Here is a 22,866-nt window from a genome sequence, read left to right as displayed (position 1 = left end):
CAGGATCGTATCCTGTGCAAAACCAATCCAGTCGGAATTGGTACATCCTGCTTCCTTAAAAGCCTTGTCTTATATATTATTCTTCTATGTCTATCCAGAGACCTGTTACTCAAAATCTGTCGCACTAGAGCTTCATACACCCCATACAAACTTCCCGTACAAGCAACTTTTTCTCTCTATTGATATCATTTCATCATCATCATCATCATCATTAATAATAATAATAATAATAATAATAATAATAATAATAATAATAATAATAATAATAATAATAATAATAATAATAATAATAATAATAATAATAATATAATGGTGATGATGTCTGTTGTCACATTTCGCACAGAAAAGAGTTATATAGAGTCACTAAGTTTTGTACACAGATCGGTTTTCACCAAATCTAATTACGTAGGAGTCTTTTTTGTTTTATTGGGAGGTATCCCGGAGGTGAAACGTTATGCATGTTCCTTCTCTGATTATTTCTTCGAACACTTTGCCTGTATACAACCTAAACTACTACTGTGTAATTAGGGCTTACCTAACTGCAAAGGATAACCCAGGCAATGAAATGGTTGTGGAGAAATTCTGAAGGACATTCCTTCCTCTCTTTTTATCCAGGTTCTGAATTAAGGCCCGGCAACGATGGGCCCTTACAGCTAGTATATATACCGGGTGAATCAAAAGTCCGGGAACAACTATGTTACGAGAAAATGGATGGAGAGAAAAGTTATTAGAAATAGGTGGTTTTCAATCTTTTTTTCTTTTATCATATTGGCCGTTTCGGGTCCATACTGGTAAGGCGCCCTACATTAAATAAAAAAGCAACGTTGTCAGTTCAGCAGGTGTTCCCTTGGTCCTTTACCATACAACAAACCAGCATTGTTGGAAAATGGATTTGAGGTGTTCAAGGTTCTCTCACACAACAATGTACATATTCGCCCTAACATTGTTACTTACCTTTATGTTTGGTTCGAACAGTCTGTTGAACTGGAAACGTTGCTTTTCCATTTAACATAAGACGCCTTACCAGCGACAAGCCGAAACGTTTCGTGCTATTTAGACTGAAAACCACCTATTATCACAACTTTCCTCTCTTTCCATTTTGTTTCGTATCTTCACTCATAACGGAATTGGTCTATGACTCCGGATTTCTGATACACCCGGTATATACTGACGTTTTGCTTTCTATAATTTTCTGTATTCTCCTATTTGTTTGTCACTTTTAGCCCCCAAAATTTACGATATCTTTTCGACTGCTCTCATGAAAATGAAACGAAATCTTCACTGTTACGTCCCACGATTATACTGGCTAAAGGACAAGTGATGATGATGATAATAATAATAATGAAGGAAACGAAAAAGTGGGAAAAAACAGGTGAATCTAAATGAACACACATACGATATTTATCTTCCACAAAGCTCACTTGGCGCAAGCTATGATCTAACCAGGGACTCCATACACCAAAGATGTGCACTCTACCACTGAGCCACCGTGGCCTCCGATTTCTCTTACGTTGATCCTGTAGTTTTGAGAACTATTAAGTATCACAGGCAACACTATGCTCTTATATATATATATATATATTGTAATTTTTAAAATGAAACAAAATTTTTGAATTTTACGTCCCACGGTTATGCCGCTTAGGCTAAAGGAGTCGGTGATGAGAGATGAATGAAATGGTAGAATGAAGAAAGTGGGAGGAAACGGGAGAACCCCGAGAAAACCCACGCACACGGTGTTTGTCCACCACAAAGTTCACTTGGTGGGGGCAGGGTTTTAACCCGAGACCCCAAGCACCAGAGGTGAACGCTCTACCACTGAGCCACCGCGGCCCTTGTAATTTTTAACTTCCTCGGCGAAGATAAGAGTTTTGAGGCAAGCACTACTACGCATTTCTTGCCATAAATTAATTTATATTTTGTTCATCAACTTCTTTCTTATTAATTACATTTAAATTTGTTCATTTTGTCTATCTTAGTACCTTCGTCTAATAGGTTTCCATCATTGCGATTAACGTCAGTCCTACCTGATACTTTTTTTTTTTTTTAATAGATTACTTCCAGACCAATGTCTTTGCATGATGTTGTTGGGAAAATATTCTTGTTTTCTTGCTCTGATCTTACACAATTTTATGTCAACATGTCTGCATTACACAATTCACCAGTCCATACTCGGTTTATTCATCGTTAATCCTCTATTTCTTGGTCACAATATTTTAAAGAAAAGTTATCAATGGTGAAAAGTTGTTTTCCTGTTTCAGGTCATAATTAATTCCGAAAGAGACCAAGAATTATTTTCCTATCTGTACTTTACTGTTGGTTTCACTAAGATAGTTCTTCATCAATAATCATTTTCTAGGCAATTCCAAATTCTTTCGATGTATGAGAAAACCCTTCTTTCTAATCGTATTATACGCTTTCCTAAGTCTAATTCATGAACCGTACTACCAAAATCCTACTTATCTAATATTTGTCTCATACAGAATATCAGTCTAATGTGGCTTACTGTACCTAAGCCACATTCATGTTCACTTATTCCTTCAATGTTAGCTATGGTACGTTAATATTTGCTAAAGTCTTGATTAGGTTACGAATAATTAATAATGAAATTAACGCAATCGCTTCTGTTCCCTTTCTTAAATAAAGGTCTATAACAGACTCTTTCCATTTCTTAGGAATTTTGTTTTTTCATATTAGATACATTAGATTGAGATTCTGTTTGATATAAAGGGTTGTACATCTAATTCAACCGTTATTCGTGACAATATAGACGATTGGTTGTCTAAGCACGACAGTGATTGTGGTATAGCCCGTGTGATCTCAATGGTTGAGCCCCAAACTCAAGAATGATAAAATGGTAACTAGTTGCTTAGTCTACGGACGAACTAAGTACAACTGGATAAAGACTGGCGACAGGTTGCTTTCTAGCCCAGTTAAACTTTCTCAATCTTTGGATTTTTTTAGAATTCTCATTTTTAGATTTGATTTGATTTGATTGATTTTAGTTTCATATCTCTTTTGAGCATCGAGACTATAAGAGACGGGACTTACTATTTCAAATGGGATCCAAACCACTCACTGAGTGTGTATCTGAGACAAATATCTCCACCAGGAATAGAACACAGTACCGCATTCACTCGATCACGAGGAAGCACTTCCATTTTAAGAGAATAGGATGTAAGCAAATTCAGTTTTCTCATGATTTCCACTATAATAAGAATTATGAAATCTGTGCTATGTTCATTTCTCATGCTTTCCCTGTATATATTGGGTAGTCCCTTGAAAGGCCCTTTCTAACTATATAAAATCACCCTGGGACTCACTACGATGTTTCCACGTTCATTTTACATTACGTTCAGTTTGGGTTAATATACCTTCCTGCATTTATTTACTTCTTTATATAACTCTCCTACACGAGGGAGTTTCGTTCAATCAGCTAAAAGAAATCCACTCTGGAGAACTCTGACATCATGATGGTATTAGTCCTTCTCTAAGGAATCTCATTTTTGCCAGCGGTTCTTCACTTTCCATAAGCTAGTTTTGTAAGTCTGCAGTTTGGCTTTGAAACCACAGTTCAACCTCACAAATGATGTCATTCCTACTGTCAAAACAGCATCCTCTGAGTGGACGCTTCATTTCTGGAAAGAGAAATAAATCATTTTGTGCTAGGTTTGGTGAGTGTGGGGGTGGGGCAATATTTCATATCCTAATTCCACTGCCTTCATCATGGATGCAAGAGCGGATTGGGCTGGGACATTTTGCGAAGAATCCGTGACTTTTTTTTTTCTTCAGTTCCTCTCGTAACTTAGTCAGGAGATGGGAATAATAGTTTGCTCTTGTTATAGGTCCCAGTCCAATATTCGTGCCAATTTTTAGTAAGAGCAATCCTTCACAACATTTTCCGTTCTTTCAACACATTAATGACCACTATATTGCATCATCTCTATTATAATAGAAATATGTACACAAACATACTGGATTTCAATGCAAGGGAAACTACCACCTGATTTCCAGGAAAGTAATTGCTTTCGAATATTGTATTTCAATTACTCCATTAACAACAATAACGAGAGGAGTACTTTGAAATTTACTATGTTTGAAAGTTGCCTTATAAAATAAGCCCATAAGAATTATTAAATTGATTGAATATACACTAATATGACAGCAAAAACAGAAAACAATAAGCAAGTAATTTAATGTTTAAAAAGCACTTATTCTGTATATTGGTAATAATACATACATTACTATTTAATAATAGTATCACTTACCACTTTTTTCAATGTGGGCAAACGTCTAAATATATCTCTGTGAAGAGAAAGAGGGAAATAAATTTAATATACAAAGACAAATAATACAGACATAATTATCAGATATGAAGTTTGTTTAAGTTAGTATCAATACGATTCATTCACTCAATACTCGTATTCAAAATATTCCAAGTGATCGCTTGGATTAGTTTCCTTTATTCATTTTAACACATGTTAATAAACCGTCAGTAAAAAGGAACCTGTTTGGTTCGTTAGTTCTAAATTCAAATGATTTTGACGGACGTAGATGTTAACATTAAAACAAAAGCTGCACATCATAAAACTTTCTTACTTCCCCTATATACTGGAAACAAATTATTTTTACGATAATTTGAATTCAAATTTTGACTGTTCCTTTCTCTTTTATTTCACTGCGAATTGCTTAAAAAAAAAAAAAAAAAGAAGTATTTTCGGAGACGGGTGCTAGCAGGGATGTCCCAACGCGGCACACACTCCAACCATCAGAACAGTTTTTGTGCCTCTGTCTCAAAAGTTACACTCCATTTACGAAATATTTTTAACACTTGCCTAAAACAATCCTGATTTATAACTCTAAATATTTCGTATTGGCAGTGAAAAAGCATTGAACTCTGTACCATACAGGGTTATTGGAATTTTCCTCAGCCCAAAATTCCCCAATGGGTTTTATTGGGTAAAACACACACACAAAAAAAGCAATAAAACCCAGAAAAGCCCACTTCAAAAAGACACTTCAAAACTTTGATTGAAATATTAATCGTAATATGATTATAATTACTTTCTTTTAATCGTACTTCTTAGTGTATGCATAGATTCAAAATTGGCTTAATATATGTATTTACAACCAGAACAGAACACCATTGAAAACAAAGAAGGTTTGGGAATCATTCATAATGAATTTTATTTGCGCTCGATCAAATTCGCTGTAATACTGTTCAACTGTAATCTATTATATAAAGATGAAAAGAATTTTGTTTGTGCGCGCAACACGGGAAAACGGTTAAATGGTTTGGAATGAATTTTTGGATGCAGCTATCACGTACTTTCAACTAGGTGTTTAATCATGATACTTTGATTAAAATGGGGGGAGCGGATGGTCAAAATCTATGCGAAAATCTTATTATCTCTCGATTCTGTCAAGTTAGGAAGATGACATTTTTTATGTAAACTTCCCACTAAAAGTAAGTGGACCCGTGTTCCAGTACTTTTGAGAGTTTCCATTTTAAGTGGGAAAGGGAAGCATTTTCTATAATTTGAAAGCGATTTTACCTGTTGTTTCTGATCGCATCACACGGGGAAACGGTTAAGCAGTTTGAAATGAATTTTTGAACATAAAGATGTAGTTAGTTCCTACCCTGAGCTGGGTTTTTTTACATTACTTTGATTCAAGGGCGCATCCTAGGAGAAGGAGTAGAGAAAGTTCAAAATTCATATTATATATATATATATATATATGTCACGAGCTCGCCAAGTTAGGAAGATTAAACTCGGTATATAAACTTTATTACAACTAAGCTGGCAAGTGTTGTAGTGTTTCTGAAAATTTTCGTTTTAAGGCGGAGGGGGTGATTTTCCATGATTCACATTGAAATCGATGTTGTCTGTTATTTGTAATCGCGTCATGGGAAATGCTTGAACAGTTTGAAATGAGTTTTAAAGAAGATATTTAGTACCTACCTCAAGCTTTGATATTATTATGTAACTTTCCTTAAAGGGCGTAAGGGAAGGGGAAGGTAACTTTCCTAAGGAAAAAAAAGGGGTTAAAAATTCATGCCAGAAATAGAATATTTTACTACACTTTCACTGATATGCGTATCCTAAGGGGCAGACGAGGCTCAAACATTTTCCTTGAGCCTAATTCTCTCCGTACAAAGAACGGGCACTTCAGCTAGTATGGAATCAAAAGTAATGCAGCTATATTTCCTTTGCTTTTGTTATATACTTGGGTATTAATATAAAGAGATAAAATGTCTCCTCCATGTATCAGTTAATTATAAATCGAGAACGCTTCACTTGAAAAAGGAAATTACTAAAGATACACCTCTATCTTCTCAACACTAACGGCAATCAGATCGTGGAACTCCCTAATTCTTCTTGCGTATCTGATGGAGTATGTGAAACACAGTACAATTATTGTATGCTACAAAACCCCTTTAAGCGTAAAATATATTGTAAGAAACCAAACTGGCAACTTAAAATGAGAAAAAAAATCCATTTCCAACATTTCAGTTCTTAAAAAAATTCTAGAAATACAACATCCATTCAATAAAGTCATTTTTATCTCTGGCTCCTGAACTTGAGGTACTATCCCAGTATTTGCCCCGCGTGTTTTAATTGAAACTCAGGACGGCTGGCTCAGGGATTTGAATCATAAGTGTAAGAGGGGATCCTATTCTCTATTACGTAAAACTATCGACCTCTTCGTTACTCTAGAAAACTGTGTACTTCCTTCTTTCTAGAAATCGAAATATAAGCGAGCGTCAATGGTGCAAAATGTCTCTCACGAAACGCGTATGGGACTACATGGATTCCTTGGGCATTATTATTATTTGTTATTTCTAAGCTTAGTTCAATGTCTCATGATTATGTATCACGGCTAAGGGAGACTGTGATTATATAGATAAAAATGGTGGCATGATGTAGCCAGCCCGAGAAACCTATGCACATGATGTTTGTCCACCACAAAACGCACTTGGCGGGAGCTGGGATCGAACTAGGAACCCATGCCAGACGTGAACTACCGCGGTTTCACAAGGGAATTCCATAGTTTCGTGTGTACAATAGAACATATGCTCAAATGGTGTATTACGTAGGAATATGGCTTTAAATAAACGTACAAAATTTAATAAAACCCAATATTACCGAAGAAACCCCAATTTTGCCCAATAAAACCCACTTTTTTTTTAACTGGGTTTTTCACAACCTTGGTACCATAAATACTGTTCGCAAAATGTTGCATCATTTGTAATGTTAGAGTAATTTTAAAATATTCTTTAAATCATAATTAAATAATTACAAGTATATAATTATTGATGGAAAATGATTAAATATTTACCTATAAATGTGTAACAATTAATAAATATTGCATTATATAAACAGAAAGTAGTACTTATTTTACACTTTGGTATCCACAGACATACCTCATATTTAAAGATTAAGAGTCCAATGAAATTACTCCAGCTATCAGCTGAATATGCTGATTTGCAACTTTATCAGCTACTTCCGCACACTCATAAGCATTTTCGACATAAACCTCTTTGCGAATTAAAATACAATGAAAGCACAGAACTCAAAATACGAGTAACCGTACCCTAAAATCCTTTCAAATGTGTCATAAGCTACCCTCACTTAATTCAAGACAGGAAATTCCGATAAAATCGAAACTAGTGTGAAAGAAAAAGAAGTTGGAATTATGGTGCGTCGAAAATGAATTTATCATTGATTAGTAGATCCAACTGCATTTTAAGCATGATTCACCAATAATATTTCACTGCAGAAGCGAAAGCAAAACTTAATGCGCACGACTACAAAACATACATATGTTACACATCGTTAGTAGAAAACGAAAGTAAGTTTCTATGTTTGAAGTTGCCAATTAAAAAGTATGCATTCAACTATACCTGAAATCAGGGTTGGATCCACCTGAAAAAGCCCACCTGGGTTTTTGAGGTTTTTGTTAGTACCTAGGCATATTGTTGGTACAACTAAGCTGATCACATTGCAAGTGATTTTTATCAGATTTTGGACTTTCTGTGGGCGAATTAGATTCTTTTGTGTTAAGGTATTCAACATAAGACCTTTATAAAGTTCTGAATGTACTCAATGAATTAAAAAACAGCTTGAGATAATTATAGAACAAATTAATGTATGGATTATGCTTATAGCCTATTTGAAGTAAAATATGCAATTATATATTTTAGAAAATACTTTCCGTGAATAGTGTGCTCGCCGACTCGGCGACGCTGAGGGACGTTATCTTTCATACGTTTGACGGATTTAAGGCCATAGGCACCGGTACTACCAGTAAATATGTAAATACATTAGTAAAACTATTAGTATTATTTCTTATCTATGACAGTAACACAAGTATTCTTCAGTAAAAATTGGTTTTCCAACAATAGTTTACTTCAGTCATTTGTTGCTACTCTTCAAACAATCATTCTGTAGAATCGACACCAGCAACGGGGTAAAAATTCTTGTCAAATTTAAGAAGCTTAATGCTTGGAGTTCCGAAGATTACGTAACGCTTACTATTTTAAGTGCTGAATTCAAACTTCCGTACTAGTGGAAGTTTCGATGTAAAGTAAAGAAAGCTGCATTTTCGGGAAAAACTCGCCGTGAAAGTGCTCGGGAAATTCCCGTAATTGAACGCACAAAGCATCGGAAGTGAACTTTAACAACAAAACCATTTATTTTACGCTGGAAAATACTTATTTTATATAAGACATTTTGAAACATTTATTTCATAAAACATGAAATATATATCTTTGTTTGACTACATTTGTTCGTTTGTCTGCCTGTATCACACGCACACTACAGGGTGCAACTTTCGGTTTTTACGTTTAAATTTTCAGGGTACAAGCACGAGAGAACAAATTTCCTGTATAGATTTTCGCGGCATAGCAAAATGGCGGCATTTTTTTCAAAATAGTGGCTATCCACGCTAAAAGGAGCAATTTTTGGTAATTTAAGTTGAAGGTTTCGGAGTAGAAGCACGAGACACTCTAAATTAGCTGTATATATATTTTGGCGTCCAACGTAAAATTTTAAAATGGCAGCCATTTTTCAAAATATCGGGTATCCATGCTACATGGTGCAATTTTCGGATTTTTAAGTTGAAAGTTTGAGGGTAGAAGCACGAGACATTCTAAATTTGCTATATAGATTTTCTCGGCGATCCAATATAAAATTTCAAAATGACGACCATGTTTTTCAAAACAGCAGTGAATAGAAAATTGTTGCGAGCAGTGACAATGACAGTCTGGAAATAAAATCACATTTTTAATACTTTTAACTCAAAGACATTGAAATATTTCGAAAAAACCCAATTAAACCCGAAAATACTCGAAAAACCCCATATGGGCCCAGGTGGGTCGTTTTTTAAAAAAAAAATCCGGGTTTTTTCAAACCCTGCCTGAAATAGTCTTAAATTTTTATTTCAGTTTTTTTGAAATGAAATCTTTTAGTTTAACATCCCACGGTTATCCCCGTTAGTCTAAGGGAGACGGGTATTAAGGCAAGTGAATGACGATGGAAGAATTGGCGATGAGAATATGGGAGGAAACGGGATTACCCCGAGAAAACCCACCGACACGATCTTTCCACTACCAACTTACAGTATCAGTCAAAAGGTTAAGACCACCACGGATCTGAGTGAACCTCTGCTGTGGACCTTCTACTTGGCGCATTAACTTCGCAGCCGTGTATCACAGGTAGTCTGTTCAAAGCATAAAATTTGGCGACAGTTGGATTGCGGTCTGAGAAATACTGCAGATTATTTGTCTACTTATATTTCTTAAAATTGATTCTTGTAATAGACACTGCATGATGTAAAAAATGGCTTGAAGATAAGGCAGTATTTTGGTTTTATTTAGAACACACACATAGGCAGACAATACAGTAATATAAATTTGAAAGGATAACAAGTTGTAAATGTTCTTAGTTCTATGTTAACGTTTAAAAAGTCAAAAGTAGATATATTTTGAAAAGTATTTACAACGGCTTGTATACGTCCTTGTGTGTTCATACTGTCACTCAATGGAAGTGTATAATTAGTGCTCGTTGTTGCAAATCCAACAAGCGACAATTGGTCATACGAAGTTCTCGAGACTCCACAGTAGAACCTCTTGGTCCAGTGGTCTTAAAACTTTTGACCGGTACCGTATTTGGCCGGGGTGTTTTAAAATCTAACTCTCGGCAAATTAAAATTCCCTGACTCTCACCTGAATTCCCGAGCTTTACAAGCTCCCTTACTTTTGCTAGTTTTTTAGCTTTGTCGCCACCCTGGAGTCTTGATGGTACGATTTTCTGATGAGTATAAAACATATCACAAACGGATAATAACCAAATGCGAATATTTCATTAGTAAATATATGATATTTTATGTTAGTATTGCACACACGTGATCAAATGGTGTTTTCGTGCATCCAAATGAACACACACATTTTTGAAAAGCGAGATACCAGGTTCTATTTCCGGTGAGGTTGAGATTTAGCGCTGACTCTGCATTATGATTTTCAGAATTAACTACTATCTAGGCCTTAAACGTCGGACTGACTCCCAAAAGTCTAACCCATACTATTTCACTCTCAAGCTCTTTTTCTGTAATACGTATTCTGTCCATCCTTTTTGTCACTCCACTACCGTTTAATTTACCAGAATAAGATGAGTATAAAGGTATTCCTATCGTCAGTCCATGGAACGTTTCTTCTATCTTATCAATATATTTCTAACAGAGTACGAAATATTCAGAATAAGTCAGTAAAATTCGAGAGATGGACGTTAAAATTTCATCTAAAGATAAATTGAATCAATCATCAGACATTAATCTGTCCATTACTTTGATATATTGTTCTGTTCATTGTTGAGCATGTTAACATGGTTTAAATACAAGTATTTATAACAATGAATGAAAGAGAAAAATGAAATGAAATGAAATCTTTGAGTTGTATGTCCCACGGTTATGCCGGTTAGGCTAAAGGAGACGATGATTATGAGTAATGAATGAAAATGGTGAAATGAAGAAAGTGGGAGGAAACGGGAGAACCCCGAGAAAACCCACGCACACGGTGTTTGTCCACCACAAAGTTCACTTGGTGGGGGCTGGGATCGAACCCGGGACCCCAAACACCAGAGGTGAACGCTCTACCATTGAGCCACCGCGGCCCCATGAATGAAAGAGAACAGTTAAAAAGTACACGAATGGTTCTTTGACGATTGATTTAATTTGACTTCGAACAAAATTTCAACATTAAACTCGACTGAATTATTCTGAATATTGATACTGAATGAAAAAATGCACTCGAAAGTTAGGAGAATGTGCTGCCATCAATCTGGAATTGTGGTGCCTTTACACTTCCTTTAATCATTAGAAATATACTTATCTCACTGTGTCAAGGCTTAAAGCTAAATCCAATGTTATATTTAAAAAAATCTTACGTAAACTTTCAGCGCTGTATGAGTTCCATCCACAGACAGCTTTGAATCTTATTTCTTTTCATGTGATTTTCAGTCTAGTAACATTACCATGTGATGATGTTATCCTGCATTTCAACATAACGCCCACCTAGATGCTTCACAGCCTTTTCTCCGTTTCTGTTTCTTTCCCTTTCCATCTGACGAAGTGTTTTAATGAACTCGCTTACACATTATACATTATGTAGTATAATGTGTACATAAAGTATACATTATTACATGATGCTAGTATACATTATAAGTGTGTGTGATAATGAAAAAATTATTTTCTGGTAATTTCTTACACATATAACTTTACAAAATGTTAAATAATACTTAAGATATTAATAATACACAAAGAGGATTCATCTACTATTACAACGTAAACAAGATATTGATTTATTCTTTACCTTCTATACTCAATTTCGTTTTCGTAAGTGTCAACTAATGGATTTCCTTTCAATATAATTTCTTTCAATGTCAAACCTTTTAAGTAGTCAACTTGAGAAGGATCTGAAATCTGAAAACAATAACAAAAATGTATTTTCATACTTAAAAATTACTGTGGCACAATGTAGTTCCTTTTATCCTTTTGCCAAAGGCAATAAAATTTACTTTTAATTTATCACCGAATTTGACAATATTGCTTAGCACCATTATTCACATTCACACCAATCTTTCTGCTACATTTTGTAATCTGCTATCATAAATCATTCTTAACCTAAAATTGTTCCAATACACGTACAAAATACAAAAACAAAACTATGTGAGTAGATAGTTTAGTTGGCAAAAAATTCAAGATACACACATACAAAATAAATAAATATATAAATAAAAATAAAAAATAATAATAATTATCAACAGTAAAAACAAATACAATGAAATCTTGGAATAACGGACACTAATGGATATGATTCCCGTAACAGAGAGGTTATACAAATTTAGATTACTCACAACTCATACGGTAATTGTATGAAACATGTAATACATACGTTATTTGTAAACATAAGCTAATATCGAAATATTTAATTCCTGGAGGGTGAAGGGATGTTTATCCGCTTCTGTTAAGAAACAAAAGTATCATTGGAATACGTATATATGGGGCTGCAAAATACACAGCATGTGTAGTAATATTCTTCTCAAGTACATGTAATCCTCTGTAGGAAAGTTATTGAGGGAAATTTGGGAATCAGTGCTTCCAATCAATTCCCTTAAATATTCTCAACTTTCACAAATTTTACTTAATTTCCTTTCCAAAGATATTACTACCACATGTATACTCTTGGAACAGCCATTCCATCAACTTTCAAATGTGCTGTCCCAGCTCTGCAGAATAACTACAGGGGAGAAATAGGCAAAATAAGGTCAAATATGGTTTACAACTGTATCTCTCAAGCCGCTGAGAATAGGACGCATGTTCATAAGAGCTTTCTTCCTTAGAATCACCCATATTACAATTTCCCAAAGTATTGCCACTTTCCCCGGGACACTCTATACATATTTATATGTGTATTAGGGGCAGTAGTGAACTGTAAAATATCAGATTAAATCTACTGCTTTGTTATAAACTGCGTGCTTAAATAACAGTTATTAAAAATAAGTAAATAAATGATATCCTTTATTCTTGCTCAATTTTCACAAATACTAAACAAAGATAAAAAGAAAATGTAGATAAGCATAAATTCGAAATGGCTTCGTTTCAGAAATATTCGTATCTGAAAACCTGAATGAATTTCGGGATTAAAAAAAAAAAAAAAAAAAAAAAAAAAAACACGAATGGGCACCAAAAGCTGTGCAGCACGGTATGGTATATAGTATTGAAAGCCATATATGCTTTATTTAAACTATTATGTAACAACAGCGATATCCAGTAATATATTTCATCCACGTTTTTGTTTATGATAATATCCATCTCACTACTTACAGTAATAAGCATGCTTATCGTAAATCACATTGCAAATATTGCACATATATCTTAAATTTGAGCTTGATTATTTGTATATATGAAGCTTGCAACTGATTCCTCGATAATTTGATCCTAGTTCCTAAACATCTGTATAAGTTATATATATATCCCCTACAAAAATCTTAAATAAAAGCTTATACACTGAGTGCTAAACGAATTGCGACGACTCCTCCAAAGAAGAAAGTGGGGCCAGCAGCCGAGTTGATTACATGACCATTCCTACAGGTAATACTGCAGAGAAAAAACACACTCGAAGCTACATTGTGGCAGACAGCACACTGTTATAATGGGAGATGGGCACGATTTATTCGCATTCCAATGAGACACGATTGTGGATACCCGAGCAATACGTGCGTCAATAACCCAGACAGCAATACCTGTCGGATGCGCCCGTTTCTGTGTGGTGAAGGTGTACAAGGAATGGGAAGAAAATGGAGTAACGGTCGGAGCATACAAAAGTTCAAAACGTGGGGCGAGTATCGCATCAAACAGCTCGTGACAACCGAACGAACCATCAGTGACCGGGAATTACGTGGCCAATACAATGGTGAATGCACAACACCCATATCCCATGCAACTATACGGCGTACACTAGCATGCATGAAGTTCCACAGCAAACGACTCACTCGTCACCCACTCCTTACGACTTGTCACCGCCAACTTCGTCGCGCTTAGGCATACGAACATGTTAATTGCGCCATGGATTAGAAAAGAGTGTGTTGGTCCGACAAATCACGGTTTGTGCCAATCTTCTCTGACGGGCGTGCATGTGTGGCGCCAACAGCACGAAGCTATGGATTCCTCGTGCATGGTGCGTACAGTACAGGTAGGCGGGGGCAGCTATATGGTTTGGGGGTGCTTCTGTTGGCATGGACTGGAACCATTGGTATGCATGGACCACAATGTGATATCCGTTGTATATCTGCAGGTGTTAGGGTATCATGTACACCCTACAGTGCAAAACTTCTACCCACACGAAGATGGCATTTTCTAGGACGACAATGCACGGTGCCACCAAGCCAGGATTGTACTTGCTTGGCTTAAGGAACATTTCACGGAGCTGAAGCATGTGAACTAGTCCCCTAACTCACCGGTTCTTAATCTTATAGAATATTTATGAGATGCTGCACAAGCTTTTCGCACCATTACTCCTGCACCGACATCTGTGGGATGCCATCAGGAATATATGGTGTCAGATCCTCATGGGAACATATCAGCAACTACAAGAATTTATGCCGTGCCCTTTCCAGGCCGTTATCTGAGCAAAAGATGGTCCAATAAAGAATTAGGTAGGTGGTCGCAATTCAGTGAGTACTAGTGTACTTAGTAACTTGAATGAAACTATACAGGTAAGGAGTGGTTGCAATACTTTAAAATGTAATGTAACTGTGGAATATGTGGCATCATTTAGAAGAAATACACTTAATTTCTACACAGGATGGCATTAACAAAAAACAACAAACAAACAAACAAACAAAAAAAAAAAAAAAACCCTTTCCTTTCGTTTCTTTAAAGCTTTTCTTGCACACCTGTGTATCAGAACAATCTAAGGGTGTACGAACAGTAATTTGGACTACACCTTAACTACAACTCGATTTTTTAAAATTTTCTCCTCTTATTTTACAAGAATTCCATCATAAAATGACAACTGAAACGTAACATACCAAATTATTCTCAAGATTCAGTTTCCGTAGTAGTCTAGATGGAGTTTCCACAATCGTCTCAAAAGGCTTCAGGGAGGTTATCATATTTTCAGATAAATCAAGGACTACACACGATTTTCCATACTGATTAAAGTAACGACACATTTTATCCAAAACAGAAGGACATGACAGCGGACAGAACGTGGTATCATATAAATCTGAAAGTAAATGTAGATTACAGTAAAAAAAGTACTTCCAAAACGTAAAAGCCCATATACACAAATGATATATAAACACACTGTCAAAGATTCTTTCTCTCTCTCTCTTAATAAAGCTATTTATTGATTTACAGACGTGTTCAAATTATTTGACTCTCGCTCGAAAAATGCAAAATTGATGTAGGAGTCATAATTTCAGAGTTCTAGAACATTTAATTTAATGGTTAAACCACCAATACAGGATCCTTTATTTGTTTACTGTACAGTTGAAGTGATGATATCACCGTTGAACAGTAGCTGGTATTACTGACGGGGAGGGGGGGGATTCTGAAAGTGGTGTTTCGGTTATAGATAGCTATTGTGGTTCCTATCAAACAAGTTACAGTCTGAACTGTTGTGGTTGCTGTCGTAAGAAGTTAACGACATTCAAAGCGTTCAAGAGCGCGAGTGGGCCAGTTTAAAATGATTGTGACGTGTTTGTGTATCAATCTTTTATTCTGTGTAGTCCTGTAATTACAGCATAATGGGAAAAGCAAAAGACCTTTCTCCGCGTAAAATGGAAGTTAACAAAATACTTCTGGTGGAAATAAGATATACACGGCAATACATTACTAATAGAGTTGGGATAGAACAAAAATCTGTGAGTAGAATCTCTGTTGAAATGAACAAGAGCCAAAATAGGGTTGGGAAGTGCGGGCGAAAACTAAAGCTATCGCTAAAAACGGTATCAGAAAACTAAAAAGATTGGCTCTAGGAAACGTGTGCAACTTCTAATAGACTTAAGAATAAAAATGGCTGAGTATGGCGCAGACATTTAGCTTGAAAGTGTTCGAAGGATTCTTTGTGCCGAGGGAATAAAAGCACACGATCAAGAAAGAAAACAAAAATTAAGAGTCTATTCCAATGATGGCAAAAAAAAAAAAAAAAAAAAAAAAAAAAAAAAAAAAAAAAAAAAAAAAAAAAAAAGCCTCGTATGGGCACGAGGCCTAGAATATTGGACTGCTGACGATTGGAGAATAGTGTATTTAAGTGATGAATCTGTATCTTTGTGTCTGATGAATGTTCATGTATGTGCGACGTTGACCTGGGAGGAATTCAAGTTGGAATGTCTTTCATAAACCGTGAAGCATCCTACCTCAGTCATGGTCTGGGGTGTGATCTCTATCTTCGGGCCTGGAAGACTGTATACAGTAGAGAAGACAATGAAGCACGACCAATACTTACAAGTTCTTCAAGAAGAACTGCTTTCCAGGCTGCACTCTGGTTTGATGACATACAATTCATCTTTATGCATGATGGAGCTCCGGCCACAGGGTCAAAGCTGTGACAAAATTCTTCGTTGACAACGAAATTAGTGTTCTTTCGTAGCCAGACACTAGTCCTGATATGAAGCTGAATGAAAATTTTTGGAGCTTCATGAAAGAAAAGCTAGAGAAGAAGCACATTACAACAAAACTTCAATTGATCAAGGAGATCAACAATTTGTGGTATCACGATGCTGAAGGGCTAATCCATATGAAGTGGTCCAAAAATGGTGAAAGTGGTTGCTCGACCATCTCCGAAAACTATAAAAAGTGGAGTGTGATGAACCTTGTGTATGAGAAGGTCAATAACACGAGTCACCTTTTCGGAGGTACAATTGTTCCTGAATGGCGGCCATCTTTGTTGTCGGCGGAGTGCCATTTTCTGCAGTTGCAAGCGCAGTTACGAAAACCACATCTGCTCAGGATTTACTAATCAGAGGAACATGGAACAAAAACTAATGTGTACAGGAGAGACCAAGGTACATGGAGAATATATAATCGTGCGCCCAAATAGAGATTCAGGGTTGCAAACTAATACATGAAATCACAAAAAAAAAAAAAAAAAAAAGTACAGAAAAGTGCACGTTTCACGGGACTGTATTTTGGAATGCCATAAAGGTAGTGGTTCAGAATTTATGGTGTGAATACTAGGGCATGTACAGATTCTTCAGGAACATTCACAGCTATGACACAACTGTTGCCACACAGTTATGGGGGTTCGAAAGTTGGAGTTTGTCATTTTTATGGCGTTTTTGGGGCTTAATATCTCAGGATGTCAAACTGCTAAAAATTGCTGCTGCAGCCACAAAGCAGTTCTGTATGTTAATAAACTATTTCAAAAAATCATGACTGATATTACATGGAGAACTAAGCTAGAACAATGTTAAGAAAGCACGTGAAAGACGATGGTATTCAGTGTATTAGCACTGACCGAGCAACAAAGCAGTACAAAAGACAGAATTAGTTCTCAGTGTGTTACGGACGCACATTTGGCAACATGAAACTACTGAAATTCGGCACTTGTTGATGTAACATAACATCGTAATGCATGTTCAGAAATGGGGGTAAAACGATGGAAGCTTCGTGTGCCTGGAATGGACTGACAGCTTGCAAATCACTCTTTCAATTCATCTTCATGTTGAGACACGGCGTTCTGAACAAAACTGAAACATATCGTAAGGTGTAAGGAAATGAAATCTTTAAGTTTTACGTCCCACGGTTATGCTGGTTAGGCTAAAGGAGACGGTGATGATGATAGATGAGTGAAATGGTGGAATGAAGAAAGTGGGAGGAAACGGGAGAACCCCGAGAAAACCCACGAGCACGGTGTTTGTCCACCACAAAGTCCACACGGCGCGAGCTGGGATCGAACCAGGGACCCCAAGCGCCGGAGGTGAACGCTCTACTGAGCCACCACGCCCCCCCGTAAGGTGTAAGGATCTGATCAGTAAATGGCCTCTGCAGACTAGCCCTTGCAACTTCTCTCTTCGTCACCCCACCAACACCATCACATGTAGTTTTACCGTGTGACGTAGCAAAGAAATGCCATTCGGCTTCGAACCCAAAGTCTGCTTGATGGTGACACAGATTGACAAAGTTGTTCTTGTTCTAGTACTGGCTGGACGCACCATCAGAAAAGTATGTAATCTTTGCTACGTGTGGTAGATGTTCTCGATGTTGCTGATACACGTGAACTGACACAGTATTATGCGCTAAATGATCACTTATTACGCAGAGACAAGAGTGCTTCTGTTCTCCACCTTGTTGGTAGTAGTAGATAAAAGGATGCAGAGTGACTTGCTGATTTACCCAGTGATAGGACTGTATGGCATCTTGGGTGATGAATGTATAGTTTTCAGCAAAATCAGCCAAAACTATACACTCAGAATCACTGAGATTGTCTTTCTTGGATTTTAGGTATTGTGCTTGAACCTTCGAAATATAGTGATATTTTTTGAGATCCTCTAATTTCTCACATAATGTTTCAAAAAATTCGTCCGCATGTTTCACTACCGTAATCAGTCCAGTCCTATCAACTGTAACCCATTGTTTGTATTGAATAATGTCAGGGAAAACTTCACTTTCCATGGCTTCATCAAACATCGACAGAAGGGAAGCAGTGTTCGCATGTTTGCATCATGCAGGCGTTGCTGTTAATATCACATACGAGTAACTCAAGGAGATCCTTGTATTCAACGTTTAGTTTTGCCCCATCAATCATAACTTTATATTTTGGTGGTACATACATACATAGACACTATGAGCACCCGCAGCACCGGCAAGAATGCACCATTTAGGTCTCATGGCACAAAACTTAGCCCTGTGAATATCTGTGCATTCTGGATGATTCTGTTTAAATGCCAGGTAAAGCTCGTTCAGGTTACATAACAACAGTCGTTTCTGTTTCTGAATTCTCACACTTCCTGCACGTACTGGTCTACACTCTTTCTTGCCTGGACACAAACGGCTGTATTCGTCTTCATAAAAATGGAGAACCTTTTCTGTTGTCTCTGGTGACAATGATACTCCCTGCTTGTGCCCCATATCTGGTAAAATTCCCTGCTCACTCACCAGTTTCCTAGTAATCTTGACAAGCAATTCCTAGCAATTCTGACACATTAAACTCAGTTGCAATCTTTTTACGAGGCCACGTTGCTGGGAGCAAACTTAAGATTTTTACTTTTTCTTCCTCGGTAGCAATGGTACATTCCTCTTTTAATTGACGTATCAGGATTTCATAATCCGAGGATACTTGTACGCTGTTGTCTTCGTCTTCAATAGTTTCCTCGAAGGCAAGTTCTAATTGTCTTCTTAGCGCTTGTAACACTTGGTTCATTTTCCGCTGAAACTTACGTTTCCTTTTCTCGGCACTGACTTTTCGTATTTTTGACGGTGGCGATAATCCTAACGTACAACATGCTGAAGTAAGTTTCTAAGACGGAGTTGACGGAACAAATTCAACATCGCTGTTTCTGTTTTCATCTCCCAGTTTACTTGTACTGGATGCAAACACTGCGGAGTAACAATTGGGACAAAGTGCTTTTGCTGGTATTAACTGAACACCAGTCTTCTTTCCTTGTAGCATGTGTTCAACGAGAATTTTTCGAAGTCCCTTTTTAATAGATTTCTTATGAATGTTCAATGGGTCACAACACACACGGCCGAACAGATGGTTATATTGCTCTAAATATCTTATTTCATGGTACTTGCACACTGTCATAGGTTCACAGCCAATTCGCAGACGAAGCAGCTCCTGAGACTTTCTGTTTGCAAGACCGAAATATACTTTAGTTCATTTGCACGAACACCATACGTAGATTTATAGCATTCCTCATTAGTTGCATTTCCCACAGAACACTGAAAGGTCATTTTCAGCGCAAAACACAACCACCTTCCGCTGTGGCTGTAGCAAAACGGCTGACGGATACTCCAAGCGGCTGACTTACATTTGGAGGGTAAATGCATAGGTAACAAAAAACAATACAGATGGGTAATTCCAACGTGAACGATTAAGGACGCGATTTCACTGCCACCTGCTGCCTGTTTCTCAAACTGATAAAGTAGAATGAATATCCATCCGATCATAACGTAAAAGGTGATTCATGCACCGACTTGGCATAGTCACGCACGTGCTTTCTTAACATTGTTCTAACTTTGTTCTCCATGTAATATCACTCATGATTTTTTTGAAATAGTTTATTAACATACAGAACTGATTTGTGGCTGCAGCAGCAATTTTTTTAGCAGTTTGCCACCCTGAAATATTAAGCCCCAAAAATGCCATAAAAATGACAAATTCCTACTTTTGAACCCCCATAACTCTATGGCAACAGTCGTATCATAGCTGTGTTTCTGAAGAATCTGTACATGCCCTAGTTTTCACACTTTAAATTCTGAACCACTACCTTTATGTCATTCCAAAATACAGCCCCTTGAAACGTGCACTTTTCTGTACTTTTTTTTGGTGAATTCATGTATTAGTTTGCAACCCTGAATCTCTATTTGGGCGCACGATTATATATTCTCCGTGTACCTTGATCTCTCCTGCACACATTAGTTTTTGTTTCATGTTCCTCTGATTAGTAAGTCCTGAGCAAATGTGGTTTTCGTAAATGCTTGCAACTGCAGAAAATGGCACTCCGCCGACAACAAAGATGGCCGCCATTCAGGAACAATTGTACCTCCGAAAAGGTGACTCGTGTTATTGACCTTCTCATACACAAGGTTCATCACACTCCATTTTTTATAATTTTCGGAGATGGTCGAGCAACCACTTTTACCATTTTTGGACCACTTTATATGGATTAGCCCTGAATTGAAAGCGAGATGCTAAACTCGTACACAGGATGCCACAAAGGATAAAAGACTTAATAAAGAATAAGGAATTTCATAAGAAATATTAATCTTTGTGTGAGAGATAATTTTCTTGTAAGTATTCCATTTCATTATTTGTCTCCAAATTGGATATATATAATTTATAGGAATTATATTTGAATGTTAAGTGCGCATTTGTTTTATTGATATTGAAAAGGATATGCCACACCCACTAGAAATTAAGACAGAGTTACAAAGTAGTAATTTGGACTAAGTTCCAACGTAATTTCTCTCTCTATCTCGTCGTAAACTATTCAGAAACTGAATGTTGAGTCTAATAATTTGAACGTCTGTATTATTTTAGTTCTACCACTGGAGCAATTAATGGAATTTGCAAGTGTCAAAAGACAGAGTGGACGAGAAGTAGTTCACTATTTTCAAATATTCGTATCATAATAAAACTTACATTTTTCTACTGTATCATCTAGGCCATTATTTATTTCATGTTTTACATGCTTATTATTTATATCTGCTTTACGTAAAAAACGGTTACTTGATTGATTGATTGATATTTAAAAAATGGCTGCAAGACATGAGGTATGGCAGTCCGTTTTTTTTATTTTTATTATTATTATTATTATTAAATGTAGAATGCTCTTCTGATTGCAAAAATAATCATAACAGTCCAGGAAGTTAATGACTACTCGTACCCTATCAGACATTAAGGAACTGGATAAACCTTAAGCGTCACTTTCTGTGGAAAAAATAAAGACACTGAAAGAGATGTATGGGTGAAATCCTTCCAAATCCATATTACAGGTCACAATAGAAAGTGATTACACTCATTTTGGTGTGTGTGTGTGTGTTGTTCTTCATAAAGAGTTACAGTTTCGACCATAAAAGCCTCATTGTGTCCAGTAACTGTTTCCGACGAATTGTGATAGAAGTATGGGACTTCGTGTAAAACGATACCTGCATGAAATGTAGTGTTCTAACCTATCTGACAATATTCTCTGGAGTGACGAAGCTGTCTCACGTAGGAGTTCATTAATGGATAAAACAAGTCACTATTGGGAAGACGATGATTCCTCGGAACGGTTGAAAGAAGACAGAACAAGTCGAAGTGACAGTTTCAAATAGTGTATCATCTTCTATTCTTGAGCCACATCTGCTGCAAAAACTCATGCTCGCTATTACCTGGAAACTTAGAAATGTTTATTCAGTCAATAATTTCTACACGGTAAGAAGTGCAAGATGATAACTTAAGCCAGATCGTATTCCTTCGCATTCTACCTGGCCTGTTAAGAATTATGTCAATATGTATTTTCTAGGACGATGGATAAGTTGTCGAAGGCCCCACATGATGTCCTACGTCACAATTAGATATAACAACTCTTCTGATTACTTTTGTGGAGGTGGGCCGCGTAGCAAGTGAAGAAAGTAAACCACTTGCTACCACCTTTTGAGAGGTAACTTTTTGCAATTAATTATTATAATTTTTAAATTTTATTCTCTAAAAATGCTTCATTACCTTTATTTAATACACTGAAACTTTGCTCTCCAAGTTAGGATTTTTGCTCCAATGGATCAGAAGACTACGTCAGTTTGGATGCAAGTGTTCATAACTACGAATAAATGAACTATTCATAACATATTTTCTTAGCCCGTATAGAAATTGCAACTGATCGCACTCCACAGACCGTCGTCCAGTCACGTTATTTCAAAGTAGCAAATGGATTGATGTATTTTATGTCTTTGTGTAACTGCATGAGTTGCACCTGCAACGCGTTATTCAAAAGTACATTGCAGTCTTCCTTCAGCCTCAATCGTGATCACCCCGTCACGTACGTATTCTTTCGATGCAAATAGCCTATTTCCGCTCTTACTGAATATTGTTAGCAGACAAAAAGTACTTTTTGATTGGTACGTTAAAACAGTATAAGTCGGAGTTAAATATTACAATGT

At 36.6% G+C, this 22,866-nt stretch overlaps 1 protein-coding gene across 2 annotated transcripts in view; it reads right to left on the bottom strand.

The window, feature by feature from the left end:
- The window catches only part of LOC145694955 (uncharacterized), a 229,111-nt gene that overhangs the window by 59,689 nt on the left and 146,556 nt on the right, over window positions 1-22,866 (bottom strand). For both annotated transcript variants that reach the window (XM_081771761.1, XM_081771760.1), the window contains exons 9-11: window positions 15,087-15,283; window positions 11,867-11,976; window positions 4,266-4,302 (exon numbers count right to left, since the gene is read on the bottom strand). In XM_081771761.1, coding sequence (XP_081627887.1) covers window positions 4,266-4,302; window positions 11,867-11,976; window positions 15,087-15,283 — 344 coding nt within the window. The remainder of the gene's footprint in view (window positions 1-4,265; window positions 4,303-11,866; window positions 11,977-15,086; window positions 15,284-22,866) is intronic.

This window comes from Thermobia domestica, chromosome 9 (assembly GCF_964235325.1).
Source record: "Thermobia domestica chromosome 9, izTheDome1.hap1.1, whole genome shotgun sequence".
Classification (NCBI taxonomy): Eukaryota; Metazoa; Arthropoda; class Insecta; order Zygentoma; family Lepismatidae; genus Thermobia; species Thermobia domestica.
This window is presented reverse-complemented; position numbering and strand designations above follow the sequence as displayed.